General features: G+C 30.9%; 1 protein-coding gene across 7 annotated transcripts in view; it reads right to left on the bottom strand.

Moving 5' to 3' along the window:
* EPHA5 (EPH receptor A5) overlaps positions 1-26,501 on the bottom strand; it is a 307,470-nt gene that overhangs the window by 44,925 nt on the left and 236,044 nt on the right. For 4 of the 7 annotated variants that reach the window (XM_039845323.1, XM_039845328.1, XM_039845327.1 and 1 more), the window contains one exon: positions 4,049-4,114. The exons of the other annotated variants lie outside the window; for them this stretch is intronic. In XM_039845323.1, the coding sequence (XP_039701257.1) occupies positions 4,049-4,114 (66 nt within the window). The remainder of the gene's footprint in view (positions 1-4,048; positions 4,115-26,501) is intronic. 7 annotated transcript variants of the gene reach the window in all.

Here is a 26,501-nt window from a genome sequence, read left to right on the forward strand (position 1 = left end):
TTCTCAATAAAGAGGGATTTTGGAGCAGTTTATATATCAAGACTTCAGTTGGAATTTAATATATTTTATATATGTTGCAGGCAAACCTCACATCTACCTGCCATGAGCACTTTAAATGGGGGCCTAGAATTATTACAAAAAGATGACTTCATTCTCTATGTCTCTTTCCAAATTCTATAAAATGGAATAGAACTTCCACATAACTCCAAGAAATCTTGTGAAGATAAGTGGAATACTCTCTGTTAAGTGTATGTGAAAATAAAAGTTTGCATACTTAAAATTTCAAGAAAGTTTCAGTTAAAATAGAAACAGAAAAATGGTTCATTGGAAAATTCAGATAATGTTTCAATGTAATTCATGTTATTTTTGGTCAGAAAAGTGTGTTTGTTTTTGTTTTTAAGTTATGCATTATAAAAGAAGATAAAGTTTATCCTTTGTGTTTCTGATTAAAATATTTTTTAATTCTAAAAAATGAGATAATTTCCTAAAAATCACAAATCAATGAACAAATTAAGAATTTAAATATCTCTACTTTCAGAACAGTGAACTCCATTTCTCTTGCTGCTTGAACCTCTCAGAAGAAGCAGTAAATGACATGAAAACACTAGAAAACATACAGTAAATGAAGAAACTAGTCTGACATATTTTTGAATTTAAGAAATGCAAGAAAAAGCTACTACTTTGGGACTATGGTACTTTTCAGAGGAACTTACAATAAATATTACGTTATATATATATAATATAAATATATATTAGTTTCTGTAAGCATAAACACAAATAAATATCAAGGCATAAATGATAATGGTATTTTTGAATTACATGCATTAATACCTTATTTGTATTAAAATAATCAAATCAACACTGAACGTTTGTAAAAATAGATTTTTTTTTTTGAGAAATAAAACAATGACTAGAGATTTGCTGTCACTAGTTGTGACAGCATAAAGTCAAAAATTGCTAATAAAAAATACCTCTGACAAAAATGTAGGCAGTCTTGGGGACAAGATGCCTAAAATCTAGGCATTTGGGTTTCATTTAGAAATAGTACAGAAATATCTGTCATTGCTGGGTAGATTTCAGTCAAAGTAGAAAAAATTTGAAATATTGATATTATTTGCATATGTACAGGTTGCACAACAGAGTGGGCAACCAGAGTGATGAAAAATAATTTAAGATCAAAACTGGCAATATATAATTATAAATTTCATCTTATAAACGGTACACGATACATTTCAAAAAATAATGGAGCAAAGTTTCCTGGTGGAAAAATATGACAGAATAAAACTCAGAACTCCAGAGCCTTGCAGAAGCTTTAATACAGTTGCATTGCAGAATCAAAGATTTAGATCAATGGTTTTAAAATTATGCTTTTCAGACCCAAAAATTTCCAGAAGATATACAAAGTGTTCCTAAAGCCACTATATTTACAGTGAACAATTTTCGCGTATATGCATTGCATTATATTAAGGTCAAAACGAACCACACTTGTATTCATGAGTTGTCTTTCAAGAAATGAAAAACAAAGAGGTTCCAAAATCTCAAAATATTTAACAACCTCTGCTTTATAATTGTAAATATGTCTGTTCATAAACGATGACAGAACGTTTCTTGGAAATTATTTATGTGATAATTGACAAATGCTGATATGATTTTACATACAAAATTAGGTGACAAGATTTCAGGACAAGATTTCTCAGTATTTAACTCGCTCTAATAGGAAAATTATTCTTCTCAGTCTTAATTTTTAATATCTCAGATTGATTTTTTTCCCAATGCTTTCATCTAAACAAATAGTATCTTTAACTAAAACCTTATAATGACTTGAAATTATGAAGTAAAAGTTCAGAAAGCACAGCAACAAACATTTTTAGCTTTCATTCCTCCCCAGTAATAACCTTGGACAACTTTCTTACTAATTTATTTAAGTTCAATTAAAGTTTGCTTCTTTTGCTTTATTTTGTTTTGTTTTAATAAGAATGCATTTAAAAATTCTGGTTGTTCCATAAATCTTTCCACAAAAACTTAGCATTTTATTGGGTAAATAAGCATATTCTTTTTTTTCTTGTGAACAGACATACACGCAAATTTACAGTCACACACACAAAGGAACTAACTGCCTCCATGATTACTAATGTTATTTAAAGAAAATATTAGGAAAATATTTTTGTTTTAGGTTTTCTGGTGTGTTCTTTGTGAAGAAAATGTTCCACCTTCCCATTTTTTCTCTTTTCTTTTGTTTACTTTAAAAACTTCCTGAAGCCAACTACGGAGTAGAAAGAGATATTTTAAAAACCAAGCATTACAAATCCAGCTAGCAAGGTTGGGCCTGGTTAATACTTATATGAGAGACTATCTAAGAAGACCAGGTGCTGTAGGCATAAAAAAAAAAAATAAAAAAAAACAAGAGATTGTAAACTGACAAGGTCCTTGCAATCTGTGAGGTCAACCAAGGGTTGCCTCGCCTAAAAAAAAAAAATGAGAATAATAATAAATTAATTAAATTAAAATAAATAAAATAAATAAATTCAGCTAAAGTTAGTTTTTGCTAATACTTTCTAAGTCATGGCTTCATAAATATTCATACTCCTGTTAAGATATCTTTGATATTTAGTTCATGGTAAACCTGGATGTTAATTTTATTTTTTTTTCAAGATACAGATTCTGCCTATTCTGCTTCAGTGATAATTTATCTCTTATAACAACTATACTCCAGACTCAAGTAAAATGAATAATTCAGCAACCTTTTTTAGTTTTTCATAGAAAAGTAAAAAAAAAAAAAAATCAGTGTAAAGCCATTTATGTATACTAGCCATTGCCAGAGTTCAGATTCCTTTTTTTTTTTTTTTTATAGTTTTATCATTGAAGTCCCAAGCTCATAAAAGAATTTCCTAAATTAAATGATTTGGAACAAATATGCACTTTATTATTAAAAACAACATTTTTTTAAATATATAAATTTCAAAAGATTGAGAAAAAGAAATTTGAATTTTATATGTTGACCTTTATTCTCAGAAAATCATTGGTATCTATTACACCACTTTTCACTTCTATGTATGCATGCACACTCATTCATACCAGAGATTTTTGAATGGACTAAAATTAATTTACACCTAGAGAATATAAGTAACCATTTAAAATGCCTCAAGGAAACTCTATAATTCTCTAAAATACTTTCAAAATAGCTTTTCTTGGCATATTTTGATTACAAATAACAACTCAATACAGTAGGACAGGTATTTAGATTCTAATCTAGAAAGAAATTATCTGGAGTATTTTACTTTTTACAAGGTTGTTCACTATTGTGTAGGAGTCCTTTTCAATCTGTGACTAGAGTTTTCTGGTCTTACATTCTAGCCTACAGTTTATAGCTATAACCCATATATATATTAAGAATTTGCACATGCCACTAATTAATATTAACCATTTGGACATTGATCCCCAAAATATTCATATATTTTATTGCATTAGAATGAAATTAAAAATATCACTTCTAATATCTGAAATAATTCAAGCTTAAAATTTAAGTAAACCACTTAAAATTACATGTGGTTCCATTGTCCAATGTCAAATGTATCCACAACGATTATGAAACTAGAAGACCCCAGTATGTTATGATCATTCCATGGTTCTGGGAGACAGAAAAGGTGATTTCACCTTGACAGAAGTACCATTCTATTTCCATGTATGATATGATTTTAATCTTAATGGAACAATAAAAACAGCAACATGTTAAATGTAAAATGGATGCTACAACCTTATAACTTCTTGGTTTAAATCAGGACCACAGTAAAAGCCTTGAAAGAGAAGTATGAACGCTTGACATAGGGATGATGGGCTATATATACATTTTATTTGAAATTATCCATTGTGAAAACACTTGTTAAAATTCCCCTTTGGGAATCAGTTTCATTCTACTATTCTGTTAAAGTGTAACTGGTGTACTACTGTTAAAATGTACACAGATGGAAGAAAAAAAAAAAAGAATGCTGACAATAATACATATAGGTGGGACATCACATAGTAGTGAAAGCGGGAGGGGAACACTAACCATATTAGGCTTGGATGGGCAACAGCGCACAGTGAAGAAGCCCTTCCACAGCCACATTCGCAGCAACTGAAAAGCAAACAAGAGAGCCCAAGATAAGGAAGAGATCCCACTCCCTCAGTATAGCATAAAGACACTACGAATTTAGACAGGTGTCTGCTTTGCTTTTCAAAAGCAAATATCCCTAAATGCATACAATTAAATTTTTCCACAATGCTGTTTAAATTAAGAAGCATTTTATGGATTTGAGAACTATGGAGCTGTATTAATTATTTTAATTTTACTTAAAATGCTTATTCAGTAGAAAATATAATGAGCCAAAGCATTTGATTATGCAATTAATAAAGACACAAAAAATGTAAGCCCATTGAAATACATCTCTCCTCTGAAATTCCTGCAAACCTCATATTCAGAAGACATTTTAAATAGCCCTTTAAATACATGTTTTGCATAGAGTCTACAAATTTCAGAGGGAGAATAATGTCCCACTCATTTGACCCACTGATTTCTTATGCCGGTGGCATTATTTATCATAGCCTATTGAAAATGTTATGCGTATGTGACTTCTCAATCACTTATGGAAAGCTATCAATTTAAATTTACATTTTCAGATTTAAAAAATGCATCTCTAAATATATAGCTGCAGAGCTACTGCTATGTAAAAATACAAGCTATATATAATACATGCACTTTCTGGATATTGCAACAATAATATTCTTTAAACTTCCCACATATTCACAGTAAAAAAATCCAGAACATACCAAGTAAATTGTCTAATAAAATTCACTTTATTGTTGAAAACCACATACACTGATGGCAGAATATAACACAGAAGTCATTTAGTGCTTCAATGCATTCGCTTTCCAGTATATTTTATGAATAGCATTATAGTTATTTCGAGAAAACTGTGGAATGAGCTCAATAATGATACCATATACTAGCAGGCTTAGGCTTTTGTCTAAAACCTGTCTATTTTGAACTTTAATTACCTGACATGTATCTACTCTATTTTATATCAAATAAGAAGAAAATAAAATATAAACGTCCAATCAATTTGGAAGTGATGATGAAAGTAGACAAGTATTTCCAAATAAAACTTCAATGGATCTGTTTCAAAGGAAATGTAGATAACGTTCCATATATTTTCTTTGAACCATTAGTGATGTTTTAAATTTTGGTGCTACTAAGTGAGAATTTGGCTACTAAAATGGAATCCTGGTAAACAAAAATATGGTTACTATGACATTTATTTCAAGTTTGACTATTTATTATATTTTAAAGACTATGTCATATAATTATTTTCTCTATAGAGATATTGAAAGTCAAAATTACAATATATCAAAATCTTAAAATACTTAAAGAGTAGATAAAATAATCTGTGACATACTTCGGCAAATCTTAATATATATCTCTATAATTACATTTATTTCATTAATGTCTTAAACAATTACTGCTGTTTTATATATATTAATATTTCCCCATGTCTGTTTGTATCAGCACTCAGATTAGCGGTCAGCAAACTATAGTCCATGGACCAAATCTAGCCTACCACTTATTTTTGTAAATACAATGTTTTGAAAACACAGCCACACTTATTACTTCTTTATGACTTCTTCGGTGTTGTTATGGAAGAGTTGAGTGGTTGTGAAAGAAGATGTAGGGCCCAAAGCCTAAAACTTTTACTATCTGGTCCTTCAAAGAAAGTTCACCTTCCTCTTTTCTTAGAATGTTAGTTTCTTGAGATGAAAATGATTCTTTGATTTTTTTTCTTTTTCACAGTTTAAGCATAATAAATGACAACCTATAAGTAGTCAGTGTTTTACTGTAATTGGTATTAACTAAGAGCACAATTATCTCAATGTATAATTATCTCTATTAATATGAAAAGTTTGCATATATGTATGTGTTAATTTCAAATGACACAGTTCCCACTCAATAAATAATAAAATAATAATTGACTAATAATTGATAAATGTATCTGATTGATTTAAAAATAATAATTGACTAATAATTGATAAATGTATCTGATTGATTTTTAATGATAAATAAAGATCATGCCATCTCCTAATAAAGTACAAATTTCATTCTAGATGAGTGTACACAGTTCGTAAACTCACGTAGAATTGTGCTTAGGAAAGCAACAACTGCACTGTGATTGGTCATTACCTAGTAGGATTTTTTAATCTTGGTAAGTGTTCTAAGACTCAAAAGCACACTAATGATTGAAAATAATATTTTATTCAGTCCTCTTAATTTGAAAAATTTTAATAAGAGTTTTGTCTTAAATATTAGCACATACGCATGCATACACATACATACACACACACAAGTAACTATGACACAAAATCCACAAATTTTAGTCCTGAAGAATTTACTTATCATTAACATCTAATTCATAATTTTAATAAATTTTAATAAAAAATATGAAATTATTTAAAATCAAGCACTTGTACATCAATATTTTCTGATTTGTTTTGGATTTTGTACTGGTACTTTCTTTACCTTGTTTTAAGATAGCATAAATAAATTACCTTTGGTAATGCTTTGTGTTTCAGTTTACAGATATAAAATTAGAATTTTATCTCATAGGTTTTGTGAAAATAGAGAGAGAGAACATATATATTCACTTAGGTCAGTATCTGGCACATCATATGTTGTTGGGAGAAAAGTAACTATTACTCTTAGTAATATCATAATTAAAGTGATAGGATAGCGTCTCGTTATCTCTGAAGAATTGATATTTTTCATGATCCATGTAATATTATCATACTAAGTATTTCCATTTATAATATAATTATATAACCAATTACATTTAGACCAATTCACATAAATACACAATGGCCAATGCAATTTTTAAAAATCATTTCTACAAAGTACATATTCCAAAGATTTAGTGATCAGAGCACACTACATGTGTATTAATCACAGTGTATGCATTAATACATTATTAAGAAACTTAAAACTGAAGTTTCTTTTCTATAAATATCTGAAGTGGGATAGTAATCCTCTAAATAACTCTTCTAAAATAATCTTGGTACCTCGTCACCAGATGTTATAAAGAACATGTTCTTTCCTTAATCACTAAATACTTGCAAAAGTACAGGTTAAAAATGCTTACAAATCAGAGATAATTTAGAAATAGAAGCCAACATGTTCTAAAAATAGCAGCCAATCTAATGTATGTGAGTTATAGTTCAACATAGGGTGCATCTGCATCTCCATCAGTTTTAACACCTGGAATTCTGTAAGTAACTGCATTGAGCTATAATAAGGTCATTATTATACAAGTTTAAAATAGTTTGTCTTTCCAGGCTTATAAAAAAAACTGCTGGTCTTTCTTTTAAGGTTATTTTGATTTGTCCTTCCGAAGATTAAAATATAACAGAAGCTTTCCTGACCCAAAGAAGATTCAGAAGAAATTACTTTAGCCAGGTCTTATACAGAGTTGATCAATATATGTATAAAGTATGCCAATGAAAGTAAGATAACCTCACCCCTACTAAAGCAAGTTGATTATAACTTGAGGGAAGAAATTCTCAAAGATACCAGAGCAGAGAAGCAAGACTATGGGCTGTGGATAAATGATGACTTAAATTCTTAAACAAGAGATCATGCAAGTGGCTAAGGAAAACACTAAGATCCTAATAGAGAGAAAGTCAGGAAGAGTAATTTCTCAAAATAAGTACTTTAATTAGAAAATATTTTAAGTTAAAAAAAAGGGGGGGGGCTGCATAGTTTACCCATTTTAAATAAAACAACCACAACAAAATAATGGTACTCAGTGCTGAAGAAAAGAGTGGAGATTGTGCCCTTACCGGTGTCAGACCACATGGAAAAGTGACACCAATCCTTTAGAAAAAAATCCTCCAAAACCTATCACAGAGCAATAAACTATCTTTACCTTTGACACTATTGTGTAGCAAAATAGTTAAGATCCTAGGCTTTGTAGTCAAATTAGGAGCAGTATTGGATGTATACATTACTACACATAGAGTTTGGGTAAACTTGTCCCTGATGTAAATGTGATAATAATAGCAACTCTACCACATAAGGCTGCTTTAAAGAATGAATTTAATAATATAAGTAAAGCTCTCTGCACTGTCATGGACTCACAGTCAGCATTTTAAAAGGGTTTTTTTTAAAACTGATATTATTATAATAACCAGGTTTTAGGTCAAAAAGTTGGGTGTACATAATATTCCTGAGGCTAGCCACAGATTTTATAGGAAGTAAATAACAAATATTTTGTGATAAACCAAATATGTTTGTGAAAGCTATGATGCAATAAAATTAATATAGTATAATATTAGTTTTCCTTAATTAGGTAAAAATTGTGCAGAGAAATAAAATGATCACATAAGAGTCTAAGACCTATTATGTTTGAGTTTTACATTAATTCACATTATGGGACAATTTTAATTTTCTCTGATTTCAAATTGTTTGTGGTTATTTAATTTTATAATAATCTTCAGAATATTAAACAAAAAATCTAAACAATTCCAATTATGATGCTTATCACAATATACTGTTATTAACATGCTATTAGTTTTTTAAATGACAACAAGAATTTAAACATAATGAATATAACAAAAGAAACTGAGAAAATTATTCACTGGTAATTAACACTGACAATGTTGTTTTATACATTTCTTAAAATATCTCATATTTTAATACCTTTTGCATCTGTGTTTTAATTCACTGCTATTCTTCTAATATTTAGTACTGATTTCCTGAGGAAGCCAGGCTAAAACTCTGCAGAAATTTTTTGCAAAAATTGAGAAAGGGATAAAAAGCATAATGAAAATATATGTGGTTCTCAAACTCTACTCCTTATTTCCCATTCTTTTGACAAAGGCATAACATTATTCCACCCTACAGGAGAGGAGGTAATGCAAAATGGTTAAAAAGAGCTTTTTATTTTACTTTTTAAGTGTTTTTTGTTTGTTTGTTTGTTTGTTTTTTTAGTAACTTTGAGGGGAATGCCACATCTACATCACATGCTGATTTAAATATGCAATCCAATCTCTATTCTCAAGCCATAGTCTAGGCAAATTGGAATAGAATATAGTTATACGCAGTAATTTTTAATTTTTTTTTTTTCCCCCCAGTTCTCAGCTTCCTTCTCACTATAGAGCTTCTTATCCCTCACCAATGACTATAGGTATTTCCCTATTACCCCCTAGGGCCCTTTACCAAAAATTGTACTATCTGGGCAATAGTCCCTGGTAGATGGGTTTTGAAATATCAGTTGATCTCTTAGTCTTACCCAATTAATTTCCAAACTTGGCACTTTCATATCTTGATGTGAAATAATAATAATAATAAATGTTTATATGGGTCTCTGTTCCTAGTTCCTGATACAGAACTCTGAAAATCCTTGTAAATAGGAGTGCTGGGAAAATCTTTTCTTCTAACACTTAGTCTTTGACCCTAGTTCTTGACACAAAACTCCTAAATCTCTTGGAATTTCCTGGTTGGTAAGAATATCTTTTGTTCTAATGAAGTGACTCTTGGGGGGCTCCTGGATGGAGGCTGGTCACCAGAAGGTAATGATTAGAAGCTTCAAATTTTCAGCCTCACCCCTCATTTTCTGACGAGAGAGAGGGGCTGGAAATGAAGTTCATGATCAATTATGCCTACATGATGAAGCCTCCTTAAAAATCCCTGAAGAAGGGATTCAGAAAGCTTCTAGGTTGGTGAACACATTCATGTACCCAGATGGTGTCACACCCCAACTCCAAGGAACAAAAAGCTCCTGCACTGAGGAGTCTTATAGACTCTGCCTTATGTATCTCTGTGTCTGGCTATTCATCTGTATCTTTCATCATATCCTTTATTATAAAATAAAATGGTAAACATGAGTATATATTTCCCAGAGTTTGATGAGCCGTACTGGCAAATGATTAAATTCAAAGAGGGAGTCAAGGGAAACTCGGATTTGTAGTGTGAAAAATAATATAAATGAAGCTACTCTAAAGTGGAGGTGGAGCTGTCATCCCAGAACAGCCTTGCATAGTATCTGCCTCAGACCTTGGGAATATTAAAACCGAGCAAAAAAACAAAACAAAACAAAACAAAAAACCCCTTTGAACTGGGCTTAAAGAAGCACTTTAGCCCAAACAGCTATTTGCAAAGATAATAAGAAAGATTATTATGACTAGGGGACTGAAAATGAAAGACATTATTTAGAATTAGCATGACTATGTTAAATTATCTGTATCTATAGAAATTTCTTCTTTCTAGTCATGTAATTGTTCCCCTTCCCTTTCTCATAAATAACTGTTGTCTTCACCTCCTAATTTTCTTTCTGCCTGGTCAGTATTTCCTGAGTAACTATTCTTTTGGATCTCAAATAAATGCTTGTTGTCTCTCACTTTGGTCTTTTATTTTTAGGTTAACAGTAGCCATATGAGACAGAAGTTATAGGTGACCTAGACACCTACTCCTTGTGATTGGTGTTTGGAGGAGGATAGCAGTCTTGTGGGGCTGAGCCCTTAACTTGCAGCACTAACTCCCGTTAGCTTCAGAATTGAATTGAATTGCAGGGCATCCATCTAATGTTGTAGAGAATTATATGGTGTGGGAAAACAAAAACCAAAAACTCCACACATCCGGTATCAGAAATGTTGTGAGTGTGGTAGGAGTGTGAGAGTAAAGTAGAAACACACAGGAAGAGTGTATCCTTCCAACACATTTGGTTTTTTTCCTTGCATTTTCTGTTTCAAGCCTGAAATGTCTTATTATAATATTCATCATTGAGCTAAGAATTCTGGGGCTCAGTGAGAAGAAATGGCTTTCTCATGTAGGCACTGATAAGTTGCAGAGGTAAGAAGTAGGCAGCAGTTACTGCCTCATACTGTACTGGAAGCATAAATTCTTCTTTCATGTTCTCCTACCTAATCCTTCATCCTAATCTCTATCTTCCCCTGTGGAAAATAAGATATTTTCATGGAGAACCTCTCCTTGGTATGGACATTTCTATCTTTTTTGCTAATAGCTTGTTACCAGGTTAAAAAAAAAAAATTTGATAAATTAATTCACAATAATAAATTACATAGATCATTTAAAATGCCTTTATGTAAGTCTAACCCTTACTGTAGCCAAATCTGCTAAATTTTGTTGAAAGTATTAAATAATGGATACCATAAAAGTACTCAACTACTCAAATTATACTATTATTCAGATGCCTGTATAAAATAGAGATCAGATTATATAAGTGACTGAGATAAATCATAAATAAATTATACACCATTCAAGGATTTCCAAAATAAAAATACCCCAAAATCTACAAGTCTAAGTGTTTCGTGTGCAACTATCCCCTTGTTTTAAAGGATAAAGTTGCAAAAACAACAAAAAACTAATTCCCTTTAACCTTGGAATCAGGAAATTTCCTTATTTCTTTCACTGAAGACAACTACAAAGACCTAGGAATTGCAAACTAAATTTATGAAAGCAGAAAGAAAACTCAAGACGAATTATCTTTAGACTACGTTTCAATTGGTTTATATTCCAAGCTATACTTTAATGATGATTCACTATACTTCTTTTAATCATTTTAATGGGCTAGAGAACATTATAAAAGAGGCTTTTCTTCTATGAATGACACAGGTAGAAGCACTGATGCAAGTAGCAAACATTATTGAACATGTTCGATTCAGTTTGTTTATTCCAGTATATATTTGGGAACTCGGAATGAATATCACAAAGTAGATATAATCATATTCATAATTCATAATATCACAAAGTAGATATAATCATATTCATAATTAGCAAACATTTACTGAAAATCTATGTGCTATTCTTTAAGAAAAAGAAATTATATAAAAACAGCTTTCTACTTCACATTATAAATAATTCTAAACCTGACTACAGATTAGTCAAACAGGGAGATTAAAACAAACAAAACAAACAAACAACAGCAACAACAACAACAACAACAACAAAACAAAGCCCAGGCTCACTTACCCCAGAAGAAGTGAATCAGAACATCTCGGTTGTGAGACCCAGGCATCATTATTTTTCATAAACTGTTAGTTTATTCTTAATTTCCTCCAGGTTGAGAACCACTGATCCAATAGGTGCTCACTCAATAAATGCTTATTGTAGTGAACAATGTGTTTTTTAATAGTCTTAGGGGAATTTACTTAATGAATAAAAAGAATAGGTTTGTAATTAGCATATTTATAATCTGCATGTTAATAAAAACTTCTAAAGTGCCTAGAGGTGATTAAAAACAATTTATTCTCTGGTAAGTACTTTAAATAATTCTCCCACAATTTGTTTACAATGTTAATTTATACTATCTATAAATGAAGACTGGTTTATTAAGTAACTGTAAATTTCACCCTAGCCTCTATCTTGTTAAACCATAAGTTTTTTTCCCTAAAATTTAACTTTACAGGTTTCTTTTAATTACAAATTGAATGTTTAGTGGCAGAGATTTTTGTACTTTTATATTTAATATTAGCTACTTGGATTATCTAGGAGTCATAATATCTCAAACAAAATTAAAAACTGTAAAATTATTTTCATTTGTCATCCCTATTTTGCCCTTCTGAGTTACTGAACCAGGGACTTATCTAAAGTTAAGCAAAAGCAAAGCTCAGTTTTGACACAGACAAATCAGGAGAGCCTTCAAAACGTGGTGAATATTCTGATCTAAAAGTTTTCTCTCCGAACTCTTGCTGAGCTAGAGTAAATCAGGACCATGTATATGTATACGACAAAGCTCATGCTTTTAATGAAGCATGAAGGAATGGGGAGGAACCTGGGCAGGATCACGGGGAGAGGCTATGAAAGGCCTTGTAGAGACATCTAAGGAGTCACAATAAATTGGACATGTCATACCTACACACCTTCCTCATCACACACTGTCAAACAACTCGTAAAATTTCTCTTTGTCCTCCAGGTCTAGGTTAAATTTACCATTTCTGTAATAATATTTCTGTATTAACAAAGGCAAATATAATCATATCCTCTTTATATTCTTGTATCAATTTGTTAAAAATACAGCATTAATTATGTTACATTTAAATTATTTAGTTGCATGACAGTCTCACTATTCAACTGTCCACATTATAAAAGCAGGAAATATATCAGAGTCAAATCCCATAAAAAATCAAAGTCTACAAATCACCAAGATGAGAAAAATCTACTTTAGTGAGCTTGTAACAAAAATGAGGTTACATGATCCATCAAGGACTTTTGCAAAAATTAGCTTCAGGGTGATATTTTGAACAGAGAAATTAGGTCGTTTCACCTTTACATACAATATTTAATTTTTTTATTGTTCAAATTTAAATAATTAAATGTCAGTACTACATTAGTATAAACATGTGTTTACAAATATACATACATATTTATATATACATATACTTATATATAAATATAATATATATAAATAAGTGTAAGCTGTAATTTAGATATGGTCGATAAAACACTAATGCCTTTTTAATATATTTGGTCTACATACTCTTATCAAGTATAGATGATGTTTTGGTTTAAACCATTTGACAAATTATTTGAAAAATCAAAATCCTTGTTAAACAATTTCTATCCTCTAACTTCGAAATTACTTTGTTTCTTTCATAAATCAATAAAATTCAAGGTGATATTGACTTAAAATAGTCACCTAATCACTTAATAAAAGGAATTCCTAGTATATTTATGTCTACTCTTCCTAAGTTTTTTCTTTTTAAATTAAAAAAAATATATATTGAACAATAAGTTTATAAAAAGACTTGTACTACTATTTAGTGAAATGTTGAAGTGGGAAACTGAATATACAAGTAGACAATGGTCAAAGCAAAAATAAAAATAGAACTGACTCCGAATCTGCAGCAAACAGTCCAGGAAGCCAAATCACAACTTCTACAGTAATGCACCCAAATGATCAGGATTTTATCAATAAATACCAGCTTCCCTGATTTTTGTCCCCACTTCCAAATTAAGATCAACTAGAGGAAGCCAAATATGCTTCTCTAACAATCACATAGGATGCTCCATTTCTAGTTAGCCTGCCTCCAGCTAACCCATGCCAATAATTTCCAATCAGGGTGTGCCTGAGCCTTTCCCTTTCCTCCAGGGGAAAGCTTTCTCACTCTACTGTCTGTCTTTGGGTCTCTGCCAAATGCAAATGATGGTGGCTGATACCTTTGCTATAGTAAACTCTTAATAAATAATCTTTGCCTGTTATTTGGTGCTTTTTGTTTATTTCCACAGAAGAGATCATCTTTGTCAGTTTCATAAAGAGAAATTACATAGATTCTTCTTTGCAATCAACTACCCTCTTAGTTCTAGTCTCACACAATAATAGTGTTGATGTACAAAATGGTGAATCATGTGTTTCTCTTATAGGAGCACACTTTCACTGAGCAAACATGAATTACCTCCATTTCTAGAAGTGTAAATTTACTATAAGCTCTTTCTACTAAACTTCTCCCTCCCAGTCATTTCACAGCTGAAACAGGACTATCTTAAAACCTCTTTGATAGAGCAAGCGTATGACTGTCATGACTAACCTGACTGTGCTTAGCTATTTTAGGTTTTAAATTATTATGAGAGAAGTACAGAGAAAAAAGTAAAGGCAGATGAAGTTGTAAAACATGCGATGCTAATTTTGTAAGCTAAAAAAAACATTTTAAGTACAGTTCTGATAGTAACATTTGTTTTAAATACCCATTGTCTTAATGAAAGAATAATATTAATTAAAAATATGAATGGGTCAAAAAAAAGATTAGTCAAAGAAATAAGCCAAATATTTAAGTTCTGATATATTTAGCTCTATCCATTATGGCCATTGAATATTTTTCCAAAGTTAAATCATATTATCAGTATTATATTTATAAGGTGGAGAAACCAGAAAGACTAATGTTTCAATTTAATTACTTCACTCTCAAATAATTAAAGTAATTCTGGAAGTATACTGAAATGATCAAAACACAAGAAATGTGTGTATTTTGTGATAAAAATATTATCAGAATTAAGTATGAGAATGATTTAAAAGACAGATGTTCATTTTCCTATCAAACTATTCAAATGTAAGTACATTTTGTTTTCTGTTGATCAGTGATATTAAATAATACATTGTAATAGTTATCATAAATATTTAAAATTAAATATAATGGTAATAACTTTTAACTATTTTAATATATTACATACATACATAACATAACAGTGGTTAGCTATGATTGCAATGGTGTATAAATGTATCTGTATGTGTAATGTGTACGTAAGTATAAAAGTACTTACATAAAATATTTGTAATTGAGAGCATATGTGATTCTCCAACAAGAATTCACCTGACCAAACATTAAAAAATATTTTTAAATTATAATATTTAAACACATATTATACATTGATCCTGGTCAAAATTAGATCAGAAAAATAGATTGAAAGCCCAGAGGCAATATAGATAAAAGAATATCTATATAGACACTATTTAGTGTGCTAAAGGTAGAGACCTGTAATAGTTTGAGAAGAGGATAATAAACAGTGCTGGTACTTATATAAGTCTGTAGAAAATATCAGTTTAGATCCCCAATCACATAAAATTAACATTTTTCATATTCCATGCAAAATAAATATTATTAAAAAGCAAACATATTTTGCCACTTTTAATGATATATCTTTACTATATGAGAAGCTAAGATCTATTTAGCCTAAATGGGTACAGAACATGTGTACGTAATTTATAAAATAGCTAATAACTGTACTTATTGCACATTTATTAATGAAACTGTTAAATCTCAAAAATAAAAAGAACTGCAATTAAAAATATAAAATTATCTCTCCTTTATCAAAATAGCAGAGACTGACTAGTTTCTGAACTACCAGTCAATTTCATTCACTGTTGTGAGGAATGGTAATTGGTATAGTGGTTTAGGAAGGCCCTTTGTCAATATGCATCTACAATTTTTAAAATATTCGTATTCATTGACCCTTACTTTGAATTATACAAATGTGTACTAAGGACATTAAAGTTAGAAAACCCTCTCCCCAAAACAACAACAAAAGAAAAAAAGACAAAGCAAAAGGGAAAGCATATAAGAAAAGTCAAATATAATATCGAAGAGGTATTAAATATTTGCTTTTATAACATTTTCATTACACAGGAAAATTTTATATTATAATGTAAATCAAAGGAAAACAGAAAACAAAACTATAAATTATGACCTAAATTATGTATATAAATTATGTATATAATTATTTTAAATATATGGCAAAATATTAACAATGTCTCTGATGGATAAATATGATTGATTTTCCTTTTTACATTTTGTCGTATATTCTATATAATTTTAATCAGAAAATTAAGAAATATATACATAAATAAAATTGCAGCTAGTAAGAAATTAGGGAAATCACTGTAACTGTGACAACTTCGTAACATGCAATGTAAAAAATATACTGAAATATATAGAATATTTGAGGTCTAAGGAGATACAATGCAATGGGTAGGCAGATGGAAGCAATACTAATAACGATTATCATATTAGGACATATGTTGTACTGAGATGATCCCCTGATAGCCTTCCATGCTCGGTTATTTAAGAGTCCTCTTAGAGTGTGTGTGTGAGGGGCAGGGTGTGGAGCAGGGAAGGTTCAAAATGTTAGAGACACAAGAGTAAGATCTAGTTATCCTGTTTTGAGGATCTGATGGAAATAAATGGGCCAAACTGTACAGGCTCCAACCAGATATTTAAGATGTACAGAAGAACTTTTATTTCAATTTCTTGGATGGGGATTTAGAAGCCTCGAGTTTGGGACAAAAGATGCTGTATGGTAAAATAAATATCTACTTGGAATTAAAAATAGTTATTTTCCTATGGTGTTGGAGAGTGACAGTACACACTAGCACAGGTTTCAAATGATTAATTATAAATCTTTAGGCTCCAGGAAAGGCTGGGTTAATCTTGGCCTTCCACATTCCAAATTATTGCAGAGGAGGTGCATCTAGCAGACTGCTAAATGTATATTTGAAATAGCAGGAATAAGACTAGGTCAGAAGAAGTCAGATATAGACATCAAAATAAATCATCAAAGGTCATTATGTATTAGAAAACATGCATACTAATGCACTATTCTGGTTTATGATATATTTATCTCATCATAATTTATATTGAACAATGCTCAACATCACTTATTTCATAAATATTGAATTCACGTTAATTTGATGATGACTTAGATTTTACAGCATCTTTGGTGTGATAAGAGAGGAATTATTCATTTAGGTAGCTAAATTTTATTTTTTTAAGTTTTCTGAGGAAGATTGGACATTTAGACAAAAATTTTTCTGATAATATTACTGGTGCAAATTAAAAAAATCATAATAATTGTACAGACTTCATATCTACACTGGTTAAATAGTTATGAGGACTTGATATTCTTAAATATGTAGCATTGTGTTGCTGGCGTATATGAAGATTTCACAAACAACTTTAGCAGGAAAGATGTATGGTAAGATCCCGGTATATGTAGAAAAAGTAATATTAACATAGAACATATTTCACTTAATTTTATATTCCTATATATTTTTAAAGATGCTCACTTCTTTGCTCTGTGATTATATGTTATGATTACTTTTATATTCTTATGTGTATTATTCATGTTTTAAAACAGATATCACTGTATTAAATAGTGAAAGTATTAAACAAAGTATTAAATAATTAAGTTGCATGACTTCAGTTGAAACTCAACATTAGTACTAATTTTTTTTTAATGTTGGCTAAGTGTATACATCATCTACAGATACAATCAGTTTCAACCAATGTCTACTAAATTTGTTTCAGGAAAATCAAATAAAATAGGCAAAGGAGCGTCAAAGCAACACTAAGATTTCTCAATGACAAAGTTATGGAGAGCTCTTGGAAGAGGAGAAGAAATGTTTGCAGAATGCATGGGAATATTTGAATCTTATGTAATGTTTGGTCTGGAGGGGCACAGAAGAGAAATTATATAGTTGGTCTATGAATAGTCTAAGAAACTCTATGAAACAGAGAGGCTTTCCTTCACTAACTACAACAGAGAGACCACAATTTGTCAACTTGATGATACCTTGCTTTCAGGATAGAAGTGGTGGTGTGGAGAAGAGGCTAAAGAAACAAATGAACAAATTATAATAAACTCTGGAACATCTTTGTTGCCTTTTGATCTACCCTGACTCAAGCGAACTCAACAAACAATGACCATCATGAAGATGTGGAACCCAATGCCAGACCATAAGAACAGGAAGAAAAGATGACAGGTCATTAAAAATAATAATGATAATAAAACAGTACTTTAAAGGAAGGAATCCCAAAATAATTATTAATACCTACTGACATTGTTGTTTCCAATACTGATGGCTACAAGTGAGTAAAACAGTGGTATAGACTATTGAGAACAAATGCATGCCAAAGATAATACAGAAAAGTATGTTATTTTTTCTGTGAGATTAAAAAGTCAGAGAAATAAAAATAAGAAAAAAGCAAGGAGTGAGAGTAAAATAATTTTGGTAAACAAGATAATTGAGACATAATATGTTTTGTAGCATTGTAACTATCACAGCCATCAGATATATCTCAAGTCATTCCCTCCATATGGTACATTAAAGAATTTAACTGTTTGAAACTGAGTTGCTAATCCATTATTTAGCAATCTATTTATTTCTTTTCAAGTTCATGCAAGTTTTAAAAAAGCAAAGATCTAGAACAAATGTGACTTTTATTTGGTGTTTAAAATCATTTGGAACATTTTATCAGTCATTTGCTTCATTTCTCAGCAATAAGTATATACTCCTAGACGTGGCTCAGGACATTAACTGATTTTTTGTTGAATAATGTTCTACACTTTGGCATAGGGCAATGCTATTGATTTTCTCTGTAGAGCTGTGTATTAAGTTCCTATGAGAGCCTGTGCTATTGTAGTCTCTGAGAGACATGGTAAGATTCCCAGAAACCTAGCAGAGTCTTCTGCCAGAACCCAGCATCTTCTGGCATGCTCGCCTGCTCTGCCTTCCAGACAGGTATTACATTCTTAAAGAAATGGGCCTTCAGACAAAAATTGTTTTGCTCTGTGGTTAGGCTTTTGACTTGCCTTGCTTCACACCTGATGAAATCTGAGTCTCTAGATTCTTTGCTAAAATCGTTTTTCATCTTTGAAAATCAATGATATTAACTTGTCTCCAGTACCACAAATAGAGTTTTTCCTTCCAAATGTTTACCTCAATATAACTTCCTAAGAGTTGCAGTGATGTTTACATGTTTGATCTGTGAGAAGTCGCAGGTGGGATATTCAATAATGTTGAGCAATTGAGCCAGTAACCCTCTTGGGTACAGTTTCCTAGGACGATTTACTTCCCACGGTGGGCAATTAGTTGTTGCTATGCTCCTAGTCTTTCTGGCATTACTATGGCCTGTTCCCCATTTGTCAGTTATTAATAAATTATGATCTGCTCTCTAATTATCTTTGATTTAGAGCCTTTGAAGGAAAAAAGCATATAATCATGAGAAAATAGAAAGGATAACAACTCTCAGATATTAAATCAATACACATGCCTGGATTTATTACATTTTTATAAAATCACATTTATTGCTAATTCATAAACCACAGAGATTTGCTTTTAATGAGCTCTTTTCTAAAATCTGTGATTGCAGTGTGATTACAAATATTTGTCTAACAGTATTTAAAATAAAATAGTATTAGATTGAAATGTTTATGCAATATTTTTTCTTATCAAAACTTACTAAGTTCTGCAATTAAATAACCCTTGTCATTTAGAGATGCCATACCCATGATACCCCTAGCTTGATGAGAATCAGGCGAGAAATACAAGCTTGTCAACATACATTATTATTTATAAAAGATATATATATATATATATATATATATATATATATATATATATATATATAATCACCAGGTGCATCAACACACTGGCATTTACATATTTAGATGTCAAATAAATAATATAAGCTAGTGAAGATTTCTGAACTCCTATTTAATAGTTCTTTTAAATCATTACATTTACTTTGTAATGGTACCAAAAGTTTCATTATTCAGGAAGAAAGCCCATTTATAGGTTAGGTATTCTATCGGTCTTATGTCAGAGTTTCTAACATTTTTCCTTTTCCAAACTAACATTAGTAGGGAAAAATGAGATAAAGCACTTCAAATAGAGAATGATGCACAGTTTAACTTAATTCAATAATTTATGAGATATTCATTCAATTAGGTTATTTGGGAGAGCCACAAAAGTCTTTATCCTCTAAGTACTTTCTGGCAGGCAGAAAAGAGAAGATGGTTACTCAATGTACTATATAATTTGTGGTTGAAAGTGTTAAATTCCATGAGAAATACTGATGTATTGTTCTGAGACTTCAGGGGAAGGAGAAGATGCTTTGTCTAAGGGAATAGAGGAAGGTCTCATGATAGAAAGAATGATTTATGTGAGCTTTCATATGTATATGTGGGTAAGGTTTAAATATTGAGAGTTAAAACGGAAGGTATGAAAAAGGCACAGAGTGAGATCCTCTTTTCTCATTCTCAGTTCATGAGATTGGAGACTGACCCTATCTTCAGAGCCAAGAGTGAGTTCCTATTGTGCTGGGCCAGGCAGGGTAATTTCTCCATTGTCTTCTTAGTTAAGGTCTCAGTGCTACTACTGACTGATTTACTCTGTGGAGCTTGGTGTCAGCTTCCTGTCAGAGCCTGTACCATACGAGCTCTGAGAGTGAAGGGCCAGAGCACTACAGTCAGAGCTGGGTTCAATATGGTGACTTTCTCCCTTCAGTGATCCCACAATCGTCTGTTCTCCTTCTACCTTAGGGGCCGCTTCTCGGTCTCCTTTAGCTGGATCTTTCTCCTTCACTCTACCTCTCAATATCAGAGTGTCCCCAGGCTCTACCTAAATAACTTCATTTTGATCAGTGTCATAAATACCATATTTATGCCAGAGCATTCTTTTTTGCCAGAACATTCTTAATCATGCATCTCCAGTTACATAACAGACGCAATTTTAGCACCTGGATCTATAAGTTCCTATATTTTGGACATTTTTAAAATCTCTGGAACTCTTCAACTATATGATCTACAATTCTCTTTTCGATTAAGTCACTTTGAATTTAGCTTCTGTCATGCAACCAAAGGAGTCAGGTCAAAAACATATAGTGATAATATTGGAAAAGTATTGAAGCATATTTTCATGAGTCTTGAACTCTAGCTTCACTACTTCAGTCATAGGGCATACACTGAGAACCAGTCAGAGTGTGTGTTCAAGATGAGCACATGTCTATCAGGAGAGACATATATAAAATGATGAACTAAAACTATTTCAACTGGAAAAAAAAATTTTGAAGGAAAGCAGAATTGAAATTAACTAGCTTTCACAAAATCAGGAATGGTATGGAGTTGGTGATATTTAATGTGTGTGATTTTAGAATAAATATAACTTACCAGGTACAGTTGGGCAGAGTGAAGGGCAGTGAAAGGCAGAGGGAGAATTCACTAAATTCAATGTATTTCTTATTTACATTAGTGTCAAGTTATCACTTACATTAATTTCTAAAGGTTATTTTATTCATATTACCAATCAGTTTGGAAAATTTTAAATGTTAATACCATTATTTTTAGCAGTAGAGAATCAGTGACTTTGCACGCAAGGGTTCAGAGTTCCACCCACATCATATAGTTGAATAATTGTAAGTCATTGGGAGTTTTTGATGAAGAGTAAGGGCCCTAAAGTCAGAGCTGATTTCACACCTCGGGCCCTCACTAACTAAGTGTATACAACGATTTATGTTCTAGACATTTTCCCAGAAAGAGGAAAAAGCCCACAGATAAAAACACCTGCCATCTTGAAGTTTATATTCTAGGAGGGTTGACAGACAAAATACCAACAGAAAAAAATAAATATATAATGGTAATAAGTGTTATGGTATATAATGGTAATAAGTGTCATGAAGAGTCAAATCAGACTAGTAGAGATCTGATGTGCAGCTGAAGGAATCATGGGTCATGATTTTAGTAAGTTCGGTTGAGAGGTTGAGATTGAGAGAAGACTTGAAAGGAGAAAGCCAGTTTTAGGCAGAAAGAAGAGTCAGTGCAAGGCCTTAAGACTGACTATTTTTACAATACTCAAGAAATAGCAAGAATATAATTTTATCAAGTAGAAGGTATAACATGCAAAACCCCTGGAGCAGTGCATCATAGTAGGTAGGTAGTATGTAATTCATGCTCAACAATTATTATCCTTATAATTATCAATATTATTGTGTGACTTCCACCAGGCAAGAAGGCTTTTCTGAAGGTTTTAGAGTACTTCATACTCTATAAAATTATTCACTTAAAAAGTTATTATGCTTTGATATCACATGTAGTCAAATATCTGGCACTTGTCTCAATTAAATAATTGCATTCAAAATGCCAGCGTAATTATTTGTGATCTTAAAAAAATTAGCTTAAAAATAGTTTCTAAGTTTAGTGAATTTTACCATCAAGCCACTGTTTTTCCTAACAAGAACCGAGGCAGGCATGTATTAAGAACTCAAATATTTCTCGAATTAATGAATCATTATCATTTTTGTCCAAGAAAAAAGTTACAATGAAGGGAATGATTTAATTCAAACTCCACTAAGTTAAAGTGGAAATACTTTGAGAAAAGGACATTGCCTTATTTCACATGCCCTGGAACTTGGTGTTTGATATGCAGTAGATGCTTAATATATGTTTGTAATGGATCTTTGGGAAGAATATGTCATTTTACAACCTGTTATACATTAAGAAACAAAAGGCTAAATTTAAATATTATTTTCAAGTAATGAAAAAAACCTAAAGCAGCATTATATATATATGCACACACACACACTTATATAAAATCAACCTTTTTTTCTCTAAATTTCTAATACAGTATCAGTATTTAATTTTGATAGATTAGCCTCAAAGTACAGTATCCATTGACCTCTGAACAATTTTGGCCTTAGAAAACTATAAAACATTTCAGTGGATTGACATTCAATTGTTTAATGAAAGACAAAGGGAAATAGAATTTAGCAGTTTTATGTCCAGCAATACAATTTGAACCTCACCAGGACAAATGAGGTGAAGATCTTTTGCCCAGAAAATAGTTAACCCGTTTTTACAGGCATTAAGCCACTGCTAAGACAAAATTTATCATCTCAGGAACACCGTAGCGTTGAAGTCATTTGCGAATAGCCTTTAAATCACATTCAAGGCTAAGCAGCTTGAGGGATCCTCTCATCTCTTTGGGAGTTATAGGTATTTTGGTCTTGTTTTTCAATTTTAAAATTGAAAAATAGGTTTAACTTTTTTGTGTTTATATGCAAAAACATGTAAATATGTGTGATGTACATGTGCGTAACGTGTGTGTCTTTAACCTCTGAATATACATGTGAAATGAATTGGAAAAAACCTCCAAATTTTCTTTAAATTTAATTAGATTCATGGACACATAATAGATGAAAGATCAGAAATGTGGGACTAAAAATGTATTATTTAATCTCAGGATGCCTATTTTCAAAGAAGAAATAGTTTCTGTCCATTGAAAAATTTTTCCTTTGTATTTTCTGTACTGTTAAATCCTGTTAATTTAAGCTTTATATCAGACTAAAGAGTGTCCAATAATCAATGTTCAGAATTAAGCTCAAGTGTGAAATAGGGACACAGAAAAAGAAATGTCAACTAAATAATATTAATGATCATCTTCAAAGGAAAGAAAGGGGAAGAACACAAGAGACTTTTTTCAAACATGTAACTGGAAGAGCGTGGAGACGACAATCATTCGTGAAAGAATGATTAAATAAGTTATATCTATAAAATAGCATATAAAAGAGAAAAAACACAAAATTATAATATAACAAGAAAGTTATCAATGTACAATGTCATTATCAATAAATGAGAAAAATTAAAAAAACAATTAAAACATGCGGTGCATATCAGGAGGTTTACTTTATATCCATCCCAGGGTAAATAGCTCTTAGTTTGCTGAGGACATGTCAAATATTTTGTAGTATCATGAAAACATCATTTAAAATTAATAAGAAAGAAAGTCAAAAGGAGATTCTGAACCCTCCACAAAATGCTCTATGGAATATTTAGCGCTTTTAAACAGGAAGATCACACGAATTCTAAAACTGATAGAATTCTAAAATGTTATAATTCTTTGCCATTTTTAAAAAAGAACCTTTTCCTTTAAGATCGATGCTTGTCAATATTATTTTAAACCGTAGTATCTAGGTAGGAAGACTTCAAAAGTTTTCTGCATAATTAATTTTACCCTAAAAAGAGTATTCTCTATATTTAACTTATTTTTCATCTTTAAATGTATTTTATAATAAAAGAGTGTTGTTGTTGTTGTTGTTTTAATAAATTAGTCTCATAGTATTTAGCATGTTATAATTCTCAGTTTTTCTCTTTGGTCTGAATGAAAAAAGAAATTGTCAGTGAATACGGATCTTCAAGATATACTTTTCTCATGGGCTCAAAGGATGATATAAATTGTCCACAAATATTGCATACAAGTGATATTCATAATTTTGAAATATATAAAAATAATTTATATCACCACTGAGGAGTCAAATTATTTGCAATTAAAAGACATTTTACCTAGGAGCAAATATCTGGTTTATATTATATTCAAGAGTTTAAAAGTGATGAGAGAATAAGTTCTACATGAGAGTATGTCTCAATGTCATTATATTTTTGTGAGTTTATCAATCATATTTTGGTACAGAGAGGAGGGAGAAACAATTCAATGTCCTTAGACCATTCCTAGAACAGGCTTTTTTCAACAATTTGCTAGTACTCAAAGATAATTTCCCAAATTTTTGTTAAGTTTTGGAGATATTTCTTCATTTAGTTTTTTCTTTCATTTGACAAATGTTTACTGAGTTAGTTCAGGATACTCTAGGTACTACAAGGTACATAAGATTTTCTTAGTCCAGACAAAAATTACGAAGTTCATTGCTTTGAATGAGAAAAGTCTTTCACAACCATATAATTTTGTTTTTGAATAAGTATGTTTATATAATACAAATACAATAACTTTTTTGCAAAAAGTAAAAAACAAAGATGTTTCTATCATATGACAAATGCTCCCTGAAATTCAAGAATGTGCATTCAACAAAATGAAGTAATACAAGTCTCATTCAAAAATTTGCTAATAAAAAAATAGAAATCTCAGATTGTTTTTTGGTAAAATTTGTTTTCCTGTAAACTGTAAATTCTTAGCCTCAGCATTATAGGCTGTGTTATAAAATTAAATTAGGAAAAAAATTAATATGGATAAACTGCACAAATGTACAAGGTGTTGAGATTTTTTAAAAATAATAGGCTTCTATAAGACAATACATCTAAAAATGTATCTTACTAAGCCTTGGATTTAGTTATTCTGACAATTAAACTTTGTCTCTTGGGTGTAGATGTGATTCTAGCATAACTGAGAAATTGTACTAAAATTTATTTATTCTTGTACAGCGAATTCAGATACATATGGAATTTGCGTGTGTGTATGTAGAATTTGTGTATGTGTATGTTAAAGCTATGTTATCCTTCAGTTACCAAATAATAGGTAAATTGAACTTTTCATTAAACACTTTGCCTAATGCTTCAGATGTAACAAAATTAATTGTTTTTAAGTCAATTTTATGTATATATTAGGGAAGAAAATGTTTTGAGAAATGGGCTAATTCACATACATATAAGCAAGAATCCCTAGCTGCTTGTCATCAATAAATTCACATCAATGATACTTAGGTAAAAGAAATATAGTATTCTAATTCTACAATAAAATTCTTCTTATATTTGATATGTCTTTTAAAAAACTCTTAAACACATATATTTATTGGATTCTACACCCTAGCTCATTCCTCCATTTTTATTCATTTCTCCTAAGTATTGACCCAACAAATAAAATGTATTATTTTTTATGATCCCCATGTCCCTAAATACAACCAATGTTTCTGGATTTATTGGAAAGAAAGAAGAAACTCATATCTTAGTCAGCTGTAAAGAAATTATATTATAAACCAGCTCTGCAAATGTATCATAGTTATCTACCTTTTCACAGTAGAAAAGACATATTATCACGTGGTAGTTTTCTTAGTAATTACAATTCACTCAGCTGAATTACCTTATTTGATCAAAATCTCAGCAAAGTTTTTATGATCAGACTGGTGGAATTAACTTATCTTCCAAAAAGTTGGGACAAAAGTAGAACATTTTCTGTAGGTGACTTCAGAGATGAGAGCAGTGGGGCACTAGATAGCTAGCCTTCTGGCTGACTAGGGCTAGTTGTCCTCAACAGAACACAGATTGCTTCCCATCTAGAATTTCTAAAAATGTATTGCTGCTATTCTAACATTAAATGTAAGTGATGCATTTCTACATATATTCTTAAGAAAACTTTAAACACTCTTAAATGAGAACTAGAAGAAGAAATTTTCAGATACTAAAAGATATT

Source organism: Pteropus medius, unplaced genomic scaffold, assembly GCF_902729225.1.
Source record: "Pteropus medius unplaced genomic scaffold, Ma_sr-lr_union100, whole genome shotgun sequence".
In the NCBI taxonomy this organism is placed as follows: domain Eukaryota; kingdom Metazoa; phylum Chordata; class Mammalia; order Chiroptera; family Pteropodidae; genus Pteropus; species Pteropus medius.